General features: G+C 60.6%; 1 protein-coding gene and 1 long non-coding RNA gene across 2 annotated transcripts in view; one reads left to right on the top strand and one right to left on the bottom strand.

The window, feature by feature from the left end:
* Window positions 1-12293, top strand: part of UBA1 (ubiquitin like modifier activating enzyme 1) — a gene marked incomplete at its 3' end in the record, with an annotated part of 32102 nt that extends 19809 nt beyond the window's left edge. The window contains exons 9-16 of the mRNA XM_084540243.1: window positions 1086-1183; window positions 2466-2612; window positions 4210-4365; window positions 5465-5575; window positions 7698-7778; window positions 8949-9104; window positions 10283-10448; window positions 12096-12293. Of these exons, the coding sequence (XP_084396369.1) occupies window positions 1086-1183; window positions 2466-2612; window positions 4210-4365; window positions 5465-5575; window positions 7698-7778; window positions 8949-9104; window positions 10283-10448; window positions 12096-12293 (1113 nt within the window). The remainder of the gene's footprint in view (window positions 1-1085; window positions 1184-2465; window positions 2613-4209; window positions 4366-5464; window positions 5576-7697; window positions 7779-8948; window positions 9105-10282; window positions 10449-12095) is intronic.
* On the bottom strand, window positions 11004-11936 carry LOC311429111. Its single transcript, XR_014688104.1, has 3 exons — window positions 11918-11936; window positions 11139-11841; window positions 11004-11103 (listed from the first exon to the last, which is right to left on the bottom strand). It is a non-coding gene; the product is annotated as an uncharacterized lncRNA (long non-coding RNA).
* Window positions 12294-12296: the final 3 nt, after the last annotated feature.

Raw genomic sequence — 12296 nt, 5'->3', positions numbered from 1 at the left:
TAGGGTCCCTTTTGGGGGCGCTTGGAGCCCTTTTGGGGAATTTAGGGGCCCTTTTGGGGACGCTAGGTTCCCTTTTGGGGGCGCTTGGGGCCCTTTTGGGGACGCTTGGAGCCCTTTCAGGGAGTTTAGGGTCCCTTTTAGGGCCACTCGGGGCCCTTTTGGCGAATTTAGGGGCCCTTTTGGGGATGCTTGGGGCCTTTTTGGGGACACTTGGGGCCCTTTTAGGGAGTTTAGGGTCCCTTTTGGGGGCGCTTGGGGCCCTTTTGGGGAATTTAGGGTCCCTTTTGGGGGTGCTCGGGACCCTTTTGGGGACACAGAGGTCCCTTTTGGGGACGCTTTGGGCTCTTTTGGGGAATTTAGGGGTCCTTTTGGGGACACTTGGGGCCCTTTTAGGGAGTTTAGGGTCGCTTTTGGGGATGCTTGGGGCCCTTTTAGGGAGTTTAGGGTCCCTTTTAGGGGAGCTTGGGGCCCTTTTGGGGGCGCTTGGGGCCCTTTTGGGGGCGCTTGGGGCCCTTTTGGGGAATTTAGGGTCCCTTTTGGGGACCCTGAGGTCCTTTTTGGGGGTTCTTGGGACGCTTGTGTCCCTTCTGGGGAGTTTTGGGTCCCTTTGGGGGGATTTGGGGTCCCTTTTGGGATTTTCTGGGTCCCTTTTGGGATCATTGGGGTCCTTTTTGGGGTTACCTGTGATGCTTGGGTCCTTTTTGGGGTGCTTGGGTCCTTTTTGGGGTGCTTGGGTCCTTTTTGGGGTTACTTGGCGCATTCGGGTCCATTTTGGTACCATTTGGGTTCCTTTGGGGAACGTTTGGGTTCCTTTTGGGGACAATTTCATCTCTTTTGGGGACATTTGTGTCCTTTTTAGGGACATTTGAGTCTCTTTGGGGGGGGGGCACAGACGTACCTGGACCCTTTTTGGGTGGGGACAGGGGTACCTGGGACCCTTTTGGGGTCGCTCGGGTCCTTTTTGGGGACATTTGGATTCTTTTGGGGGGGTCCTCGGATGTTGGGGTCCCCCCGGGGGGTCCCTTGGTCCCTTTGGGGGGGGTCCCGGGTGCGGTGGTGACCCCGTTTCCCCCCCCCCCCCCCAGGACCCTACACCTTCAGCATCGGGGACACGAGCGGGTACGGGGACTACGTGCGGGGGGGGATCGTCACCCAGGTCAAGATGCCCAAGCACATCCGCTTCGTGAGTGGCACTGGGAGCACTGGGAGGGACTGGGAGGGGATTGCTGGGGGCTGGAGGGGGACTGGGAGGTCCCCAGGGGGGGGTTTATGGGGTCTGGGAGAGGATTCTAGGGGATTGGGGGGCACTGGGAGGGGGGTTATGGGGGATTGGGAGGGGATTATGGGGGAAGGGGGGTACTGGGAGAAGATTACGGGGGATTAGGGGATACTGGGAGGGGGTTACTGGGGATTGGGGGGTACTGGGAGGGGATTGTTGGGAACTGGGAGGGATGGGGAGGAACTGGGAAAGAGATTATGGGAGATTAGGGAGCACTGGGAGGGGATTGTGAGGGATTGGGGGTCACTGGGAGGGACTGGGAGGGGATTATGGGGTATTGGGGGTCACTGAGAGAGACTGGGATGGGATTACGAGGGATTAGGGGGTATTAATAAGGGATTAGGGGATATTGGCAAGGGATTAGGGGATATTGGGAAAGGATTAGGGGGTATTGGGAAAGGATTAGGGGTTATTGGCAAGGGATTGGGGGTATTGGCAAGGGATTGGGGGGTATTAATAAGGGATTAGGGGGTATTGGCAAGGGATTGGGGGTATTGGCAAGGGATTGGGGGGTATTGGCAATGGATTGGGGGGTATTGGCAAGGGATTAGGGGTTATTGGCAAGGGATTAGGGGGTATTGGCAAGGGATTGGGGCTATTGGCAAGGGATTGGGGATATTAATAAGGGATTGGGGGATATTGGGAAAGGATTAGGGGGTATTGGCAAGGGATTAGGGAGTATTGGCAAGAGATTGGAGGTATTGGTAAGGGATTGGGGGGTATTGGCAAGGGATTGGGTGTATTGGCAAGGGATTGGGGGATATTAACAAGGGATTGGGGTATTAATAAGGGATTAGGGAGAATTGGCAAGGGATTAGGGAGTATTGGCAAGGGATTGGGGGGTATTGGCAAGGGATTAGGGGTTATTGGCAAGGGATTGGGGGTATTAATAAGGGATTGGGGGTATTAATAAGGGATTAGGGAGAATTGGCAAGGGATTAGGGAGTATTGGCAAGGGATTGGGGGTATTAATAAGGGATTAGGGGGTATTGGCAAGGGATTGGGGGTATTGGCAAGGGATTGGGGGTATTGGCAAGGGATTAGGAGGTCTTAACAAGGGATTAGGAGGTATTAACGCGGGATTAGGGGCTACTAGCAAGGGATTACGGGGGACTGGGGTTACTGGGAGTGGCTGCGTGTTCACCTCGTGTCCCCCCCTTGTGTCCCCGCTGTCCCCCCCTTCCAGAAGCGTCTGCGGGAGTCGCTGGCGGAGCCGGAGATGCTGCTGACGGATTTCGGGAAGGCGGAGCGCCCCCCCATGCTGCACTGGGGCTGGCAGGCCCTGCACCGCTTCATGCAGCAGCACGGCCGCCCGCCACGGCCGCGCCACCAGGTCGGGGGGGGCTGGGGGCACCCCGGGGCTTGGGGACAACGGGGACGTGGTGGCCACCAGGTTTTGAGCCAATGTGGCCACCTTGAATGGCTCAACCAGCACTTGGGGACGTTGGGGACATGGTGGCCACCAGGTCCTGAGCCAACATGGCCGCCTTGAATGACCCAACCACCACTTGGGGACATTGAGGGTGTTGGGGACATTTGGGATGTGGTGGCCACCAGGTCCTGAGCCAACATGGCCGCCTCCCATGGCCCAACCACCACTTGGGGATGTTGGGGATATTGGGGACATGGTGGCCACCAGGTCCTGAGCCAATGTGGCCACCTTGAATGGCCCAATCTCCACTTGGGGACACTGGGGACATGGTGGCCACCAGGTTCTGAGCCAAGGTGGCCGCCTTGAATGGCTCAACCACCTCCTGGGGACACTGGGGACATGGTGGCCACCAGGTTTTGAGCCAATGTGGCCACCTTGAATGACCCAACCACCACTTGGGGATGTTGGGGACATTGGGGACATGGTGGCCACCAGGTCCTGAGCCAACGTGGCCGCCTTGAATGGCTCAACCACCTCTAGGGGACATTAGGGACATGGTGGCCACCAGGTCTTGAAGTGACGTGGCCACTTTGAATGGCCCAACCACTTCTTGGGGACATTGAGGGTGCTGGGGACGTTGGGAACGTGGTGGCCACCAGGTTTTGAGCCAAGGTGGCCGCCTTGAATGGCCCAACCAGCACTTGGGGACATTGGGGATGTTGGGGACGTGGTGGCCACCAGGTCCTGAGCCAAGGTGGCCACCTTGAATGGCCCAACCACCTCTTGGGGATGTTGGGGACGTTGGGGACGTGGTGGCCACCAGGTCTTGAGCCAAAATGGCCGCCTTGAATGCCCCAACCACCTCCTGGGGACGTTGGGGACGTGGTGGCCACCAGGTCCTGAGCCAATGTGGCCGCCTTGAATGACCCAACCACCACTTGGGGATGTTGGGGACATTGGGGACGTGGCGGCCACCAGGTCCTGAGCCAAGGTGGCCACCTCACATGGCCCAACCACCTCTTGGGGTCACTGGGGACGCTGGGGACATTTGGGACGTGGTGGCCACCAGGTTCTGAGCCAAGGTGGCCACCTTGAATGGCCCAACCACCTCTTGGGGATGTTGGGGACGTTGGGGACGTGGTGGCCACCAGGTCTTGAGCCAAAATGGCCGCCTTGAATGCCCCAACCACCTCCTGGGGACGTTGGGGACGTGGTGGCCACCAGGTCCTGAGCCAAGGTGGCCACCTTGAACGGCTCAACCACCTCTTGGGGACACTGGGGACATTGGGGATGTGGTGGCCACCAGGTTCTGAACTAACATGGTCACCTCACATGGCTCAACCACCTCTTGGGGTCACTGGGGACGCTGGGGACACCGGGGACGTGGTGGCCACCAGGTCACGCTGCGATGTCCCCAGACCTGTCCCCAGTACACCCCACATGGAGCCACCGCCCCATGTCACCGCGCTCACGGCTGGAGATGTCCCCAAGGGCCACCTTCGGGTGCCACCTCCTTGCGTCCCCGCGGCGTCCCCAAGTGTCCCCTCGCTCCCACCAGGGTGACGCGGCGGAGGTGGTGGCCATGGCCCGGGAGATGGCCCCGGGCGCGGAGCTGGACGAGGAGCTGCTGCGGGAGCTGGCCTTCCAGGCCACCGGCGACCTGGCGCCCGTCAACGCCTTCATCGGGGGGCTGGCGGCACAGGAGGTCATGAAGGTACGGGGCGGGGTGGCCCCCGCTCAACGGTGTCCCCTCCCACTCAACGGTGTCCCCTCCCGCTCAACGGTGTCCCCTCCCGGTCAATGGTGTCCCCTCCCGGTCAACGGTGTCCCCCCCTGGTCAACAGTGTCCCCTCCTGGTCAACTGTGTCCCCTCCTCATCAATGGCGTCCCCTCCCAGTCAATGGTGTCCCTTCCCAGTCAACGGTGTCCCCTCCTCATCAACGGTGTCCCCTCCTGGTCAACGGTGTCCCCCCGTGGTCAATGGTGACCCCTCCTCATCAATGGTGTCCCCTCCCAGTCAATGGTGTCCCCTTCCAGTTAATGGTGACCCCTCCTCATCAATGATGTCCCCTCTTGGTCAACAGTGTCCCCTCCTCATCAAAGGTGTCCCCTCCTGGCCAACAGTGTCCCCCCGTGGTCAATCGTGACCCTTCTAGTCAATGGTGCCCCCTCTTGGTCAACGGTGTCCTCCCTTGGTCAACTGTGTCCCCTCCCAGTCAATGGTGTCCCCTCCCGGTCAATGGTGTCCCCTCCCAGTCAATGGTGTCCCCTCTTGGTCAACTGTGTCCCCTCCCAGTCAATGGTGTCCCCTCCCAGTCAATGGTGTCCCCTCCTCATCAATGGTGTCCCCTCCCGGTCAATGGTGCCCCCCCTTGGTCAACGGTGTCCCCTCTTGGTCAACGGTGTCCTCCCTTGGTCAACTGTGTCCCCTCCCGGTCAATGGTGACCTCTCCCGGTCAATGGTGTCCCCTCCTGGTCAACGGTGTCCCCCCTTGGTCAATGGTGTCCTCTCCTGGTCAACTGTGTCCCCTCCCAGTCAATGGTGTCCCCTCCCAGTCAATGGCGTCCCCTCCCAGTCAATGGTGTCCCCTCCCGGTCAACGGCGTCCCCTCCATGGCCAACGTTGTCCCCCCACCTTGGTCATCATCATCGCGCTCCTTGGCCAACCGCGTCCCCTCGTAGCCACCCGGGTCCCTTTTTTATGGCCACCTGGTTCCTTTTTATGGCCCCTCGGGTCCCACGGGACCTTGGTGGCCGGAGACCTTTGTCACCTGTCCCCCCCCGTGTCCCTGAGGGTGGCGGTGTCCCCGCAGGCGGTGTCGGGGAAGTTCACGCCCATCACGCAGTGGCTCTACTTCGACGCGCTGGAGTGCCTCCCCGAGGAGAACAAGGACGCGCTGCTCACCGAGGAGCAGTGCCGCCCGGTGAGCACCCATGGGGGCACCCGCCGGGCGTGGGTGGGGGGTGGCACCCATGGGAGACCCCTGGTTGGGTGTCTTCTTGGGGTAGGTTGGGGTCTTCTTGGGGTTGGATGGCTGTGGGTGGGTGTCTGGAAGGGGGTGGGGTGTCTGATGGGGGCACCCGTGGGTGGGCAGCTCCTTGGGGTGGGTGTTGGCCATGGGTGGTCGCTGGTGATGGAGCACCCATGGGTGGGTATCTTCTCGGGGTGGGTGTTGGCCATGGGTGGTCACCCCCTTGAGGGCACCCATGGGTGCTAGGCATCTTCTTGGGGTGGTCACTGGTGATGGAGCACCCATGGGTGGGCATCTTGTTGAGGACACCCATGGGTGCTGGGCATCTCCTTGGGGTGGTCACTGGTGATGGAGCACCCATGGGTGCACATCTCCTTGTGGTGGGCGTTGGCCATGAGTGGTCACCCCTTGAGGACACCCATGAATTGGCCACCCCCTTGAGGACACCCATGGGTGCTGGGCATCTCCTTGGGGTGGTCACTGGTGATGGAGCACCCATGGGTGGGCACCTCCTTGTGGTGGGTGTTGTCCATGGATGGGTGTCTGCTTGGGGACACCCATGGGTGGGCACCTCCTTGGGGTGGGTGCTGGCCATGGGTGGTCACCCCCTTGAGGACACCCATGGGTGCTGGGCATCTCCTTGGCGTGGTCGCTGGTGACAGAGCACCCATGGGTGGGCATCTCCTTGAGGACACCCATGGGTGCTGGGCATCTTCTTGGGGTAGTCACTGGTGACGGAGCACCCATGGGTGGGCATCTCCTTGTGGTGGGTGTCTGGTTGAGGACACCCATGGGTGGGCATCTCCTTGTGGTGGGTGTCTGGTTGAGGACACCCATGGGTGGGCATCTCCTTGGGGTGGGTGTCTGGTTGAGGACACCCATGGGTGCATACCTCCTTGGGGTGGGTGTTGGCCATGAGTGGTCACCCCCTTGAGGGCACCCATGGGTGCTGGGCATCTCCTTGGGGTAGTCACTGGTGACGGAGCACCCATGGGTGGTCACCCCTTGAGGACACCCATGGGTGCTGGGCATCTCCTTGGGGTGGTCTCTGGTGACGGAGCACCCATGGGTGGGCATCTCCTTGTGGTGGGTGTCTGCTTGGGGACACTCACGGGTGGGCACCTCCTTGGGGTGGGTGCTGGCCATGGGTGGGTGTCTGATGGGGACACCCATGGGTGCTGGGCATCTCCTTGGGGTGGTCGTTGGTGATGGAGCACCCATGGGTGGGCACCCCTTGAGGACACCCATGGGTGCTGGGCATCACCTTGGGGTGGTCACTGGTGATGGAGCACCCATGGGTGGTCACCCCTTGAGGACACCCATGGGTGCTGGGCATCTCCTTGGGGTGGTCGCTGGTGACGGAGCACCCATGGGTGGGCATCTCCTTGGGGTGGGTGTTGGCCATGGGTGGGTGTCTGGCTGGGGACACCCATGGGTGCTGGGCATCTCCTTGGGGTGGTCACTGGTGACGGAGCACCCATGGGTGGGCATCTCCTCAGGGTGGGTGTCTGGTTGAGGACACCCATGGGTGGGCATCTCCATGTGGTGGGTGTTGGCCATGGGTGGGTGTCTGATGGGGACACCCACGGGTGCTGGGCATCTCCTTGGGGTGGTCGCTGGTGATGGAGCACCCATGGGTGGTCACCCCTTGAGGACACCCATGGGTGCTGGGCATCTTCTTGGGGTTGTCGCTGGGGACGGAGCACCCATGGGTGCACATCTCCTTGTGGTGGGCGTTGGCCATGAGTGGTCACTCCTTGAGGACACCCATGAATTGGTCACCCCCTTGAGGACACCCATGGGTGCTGGGCATCTCCTTGGCGTGGTCGCTGATGATGGAGCACCCATGGGTGGGCACCCCTTGAGGACACCCATGGGTGCTGGGCATCTTCTTGGGGTAGTCACTGGTGACGGAGCACCCATGGGTGGGCATCTCCTTGAGGACACCCACGGGTGGGGCCACCTCTTCGGGGACACCCGTGGGTGGGCTCTTGCTGCGAGAGGCACCCACGGGTGCTCCGGGAGCGGGGGGGCACCCTTGGGTGGGGTGGGTGACGCGCCCGTGCTTCCGCAGCGCAACAGCCGCTACGACGGGCAGATCGCCGTCTTCGGGGCCGACCTGCAGGCCAAGCTGGGCAACCAGAAATACTTCGTGGTCAGTGACCCCAAATCGCCCCAAATCACCCCAAAAGACCCCAAATGGCCCCAAATGGCCCAAAATGGCCCCAAATGGCCCAAAATGGCCCAAAATGGCCCAAAATGGCCCAAAATGGCCCCACGGGTTCTCCCGGTGACCCCCACCCCACCCGCTTCCCATCTGGGCGTCCCCAACCCAACTGGGACACCTTGGGTTGTGGTCCCAGGTGTCCCCGTGGGTCCCCCAAATGTCCCCATGGGTCCCCCAAGTGTCCCCATAGATCCCCCAAATGTCCTTGTGGGTCCCCCAAATGTCCCTGTGGGTCCCCCAAATGTCCCTGTGGGTCCCCCAGATGTCCCCATGGGTCCCCCAAATATCCCCATGGATCCCCCAAATGTCCTTGTGGGTCCCCAAGTGTCCCCGTGGGTCCCCCAAATGTCCCCATAGATCCCCCAAATGTCCCCGTGGGTCCCCAAATATCCCCATGGGTCCCCCAAATGTCCTTGTGGGTCCCCCAAATGTCCCTGTGGGTCCCCAAATGTCCCCATGGGTCCCCCAAATATCCTCGTGGGTCCTTCAAGTGTCCCCATGGGTCCCCCAGATGTCCCCATAGATCCCCCAAATGTCCCCATGGGTCCCCCAAATATCCTCGTGGGTCCTTCAAGTGTCCCTGTTGGTCCCCTAAATGTCCCCGTGGCTCCCCCAAATGTCCTTGTAGGTCCCCCAAATGTCCCCATGGGTCCCCTGGATGTCCCCATAGATCCCCAAGTGTCCCCATGGGTCCCCCAAATGTCCTTGTAGGTCCCCCAAATGTCCCCATGGGTCCCCCAAGTGTCCTTGTGTGTCCCCCAGATGTCCTTGTGGGTCCCCAAATGTCCTTGTAGGTCCCCCAAATGTCCCCATGGGTCCCCCAAGTGTCCTTGTGTGTCCCCCAGATGTCCTTGTGGGTCCCCAAATGTCCTTGTAGGTCCCCCAAATGTCCCCATGGGTCCCCCAGATGTCCCCAAACATCTCAAACCTCCCCCGTGTGTCCCCAACCATCCCTTTGTCCCCTCCTCCTCGCCCTCCACGTGTCCCCAACCCTCCTGGGCCACCTCGTGCCGCGTCCCCACACGTCCCCACGCGTCCCCACGCGTCCCCACGCGTCCCCACGTGTCCCCACGTGTCCCCACGTGTCCCCGGGTGCAGGTGGGGGCCGGGGCCATCGGCTGCGAGCTGCTGAAGAACTTCGCCATGGTGGGGCTGGGCTGCGGGCCCGAAGGGTCCATCACCGTCACCGACATGGACACCATCGAGAAGTCCAACCTCAACCGCCAGTTCCTCTTCCGGCCCTGGGATGTCACGGTGAGGGGCGGGGCCGAAGGGGGGAGGAGCTTGCGGGGGGAGTGGGTGGAGCCTTTGAGGGGTAGGGGCCAATGGGGTGAGGTTTGCGGGGCAGGAGATGCTGTTGAGTTGGCCAACAGTGAGTTGGTTGACGTTGCGTTGGCCGATGTTGCGTTGGCCAACGTTGAGTTGACCAACGTTGAGTTGACCAATGTTGAGTTGGCCAACGTTGAGTTGGCCAATGTTGTGTTGACCAATTTGAGTTGACCAACGTTGAGTTGGCCAGTGTTGAGTTGACCAATGTTGAGTTGACCAATGTTGAGTTGGCCAACGTTGAGTTGGCCAACGTTGAGTTGGCCAATGTTGAGTTGACCGATGTTGATTTGACCAACGTTGCATTGGCCAACGTTGCGTTGACCAATGTTGAGTTGGGCAACGTTGAGTTGGCCAACGTTGAGTTGGTTGACGTTGCGTTGGCCGATGTTGAGTTGACCAACGTTGAGTTGACCAATTTGAGTTGGCCAATGTTGAGTTGGCCAGTGTTGAGTTGACCAGTGTTGAGTTGGCCAACGTTGCGTTGACCAATGTTGAGTTGACCAATTTGAGTTGACCAACGTTGAGTTGACCAATGTTGAGTTGGGCAACGTTGAGTTGGCCAGTGTTGAGTTGGCCAACGTTGAGTTGGTTGACGTTGCGTTGGCCAACGTTGAGTTGACCAACGTTGAGTTGACCAATGTCAATGTCTGGAATTGTTGACGTGCGTTTTTGAGTGGGAGGAGCTTAACGGGGTGGGGATGGAGCAGGTGGGAGGGGCCTAAGTGGGTGGGGCTTAAGGGGAGGAGCCTATGAGGTGGGAACCCGTCAAGGTGCTTCCATTGAGTTGGCCAACGTCAACGGTCAAGTTCTCTTGACCTTTCACGGTGAGTGGGAGGGGCTTAAAGGGATGGAAGGAGAAGGGGAGGAGCCTACGGGGTGGCGCCTGATTGGGTGGGGCCTCAGGGGGGGCGGAGTCTTCTGTCTGGCGCCACCCATGAAGATGCCTCCATTGAGTTGGCCAAGGTCAACGGTCAACTTGGGTTGGCGATTCCTCAGACCGGCTGCCGCTGGGAGGGGCGTGGCTTACCAGGGCGGGGCCGGGAGGGGGCGTGGCTCGAGGGGGGCGTGGCTCAGAGGGGGGCGTGGCCTCTGTTTTCCTGCAGAAGCTGAAGTCGGAGCGGGCGGCGGCGGCGGTGCGGGAGATGAACCCGGCGCTGCGGGTGAGCAGCCGCCCCGACCGCGTGGGCCCCGACACCGAGCGCGTCTACGACGACGACTTCTTCGAGGCCCTGGACGGCGTCGCCAACGCCCTCGACAACGTCGACGCCCGTGAGCACCCATGGGTGCCCCCCCCCCCCCCCCCCTACGGCCCCGCTTCCCTCCCCGGGGGGTCCGCGGGGCGCCGCCGGGCGGGGCTTGGGGGGTTTTTGGGGTGCTCCCCAGGGGGTTGAGGGAGGGGGTTTGGGTGCTGGGGGGTGTCCTGGGGGTGGGGGGCGCTGTGTGGGGTCCTCAGGGTGCTCTAGGGGGTCCTTAGGGTGCTGGGGGAGGTCCTCGGGGTGCTGGGGGGCCTCACGGGGTGCTTTAGGTCCCTTAAGGAGCACTACAGGGATCCATATGGATGCTATAGGGGCATTTAGGGTCTTCAGAGGACCTATAGGACATCCTAAAGGCGCTGTAGGGCTGCCCCAGGGCTGCCGTAGGGGCCCCTACACCAATCGGGGGGCCCTATACCAGTTAGGATCCCCTATATGAGGTGCGGGCTGCCCTATATCCATCAGGATGCCCTATATCGTGATGCCGGGTGCCCTATATCAGTCGGGATGTCCTGTATCAATCAGGATGCCCCTATACCAGTCGGGATTCCCTTATACCAGTGGGGGTGCCCCTATACCAGTTGGGATGCCCTATATCAGGCAGGGGGTGCCCTATATCAATCAGGATGCCCCTATATCAGTCCGGGTGCCCCTATACCAGTTGGGATGCCCTATATCAGTGTACCCTATATCAATCAGGCTGCACCTACACCAGTCAGGATGCCCTATATCAGGCATGGCTGCCCCTATACCAATCAGGCTGCCCCTACACCAGTCTGGCTGCCCCTACACCAGTCAGGATGCCCTATATGAGTTGGGATGCTCTGTATCAGTCGGGATGCCCTATATTAGTTGGGATGCCCTATATCATTCAGACTGCCCCTATACCAGTCTGGCTTCCTCTATACCAATCAGGATGCCCCTATATCAGTCCGGGTATCCCTATATCAGTTGGGATGCCCTATATCAATCAGGATACCCTATATCAATCAGGCTGCCCCTATACCACTCTGGCTGCCCCTACACCACTCGGGATACCCTATATCAGTTGGGATGCCCTATACCAATCAGGCTGCCCCTATACCACTCAGGATGCCCTATATCAGTCCAGGTGCCCCTATACCAGTTGGGATGCCCTATATCAATCAGGATGCCCTATATCAGGCACGGCTGCCCCTACACCAGTCGGGATGCCCTATATCAGTTGGGATGCCCTATATCAATCGGGATACCCTATATCAATCAGGCTGCCCCTATACCACTCTGGCTGCCCCTATATCAGTCCGGGTATCCCTATATCAGTCAGGATGCCCTATACCAATCAGGCTGCCCCTACACCAGTCGCGATGCCCTATATCAGTTGGGATGCCCTATATCAATCGGGATACCCTATATCAATCAGGCTGCCCCTATACCACTCTGGCTGCCCCTATATCAGTCGGGATGCCCTATATCATTTGGGATACCCTATACCAATCAGGATACCCCACACCACTCTGCCTGCCCCTCCACCACTCAGGCCACCCTCCCCCAACCGGGCTCCCCCTGCCCCCATCGGGACGCCCTTTCTCCATCGGGACCAGCCCCCCCCAGCCCCCCCAGCCCCCCCAGCCCCTCGGGGCGCCCCATAGAGCCCATTTCCCCCCCCCCCCCCACCCCAAAGGGCTGTATATGGACCGGCGCTGCGTCTACTACCGCAAGCCCCTGCTGGAGTCGGGGACGCTGGGCACCAAGGGCAACGTGCAGGTGGTGGTCCCGTTCCTCAGCGAGTCCTACAGCTCCAGCCAGGACCCCCCCGAGAAGGCCATCCCCATCTGCACCCTCAAGAACTTCCCCAACGCCATCGAGCACACCCTGCAGGTGG

The sequence above is a fragment of the Aythya ferina genome (assembly GCF_964211825.1).
Source record: "Aythya ferina genome assembly, contig: HAP1_SCAFFOLD_341, whole genome shotgun sequence".
In the NCBI taxonomy this organism is placed as follows: domain Eukaryota; kingdom Metazoa; phylum Chordata; class Aves; order Anseriformes; family Anatidae; genus Aythya; species Aythya ferina.
This window is presented reverse-complemented; position numbering and strand designations above follow the sequence as displayed.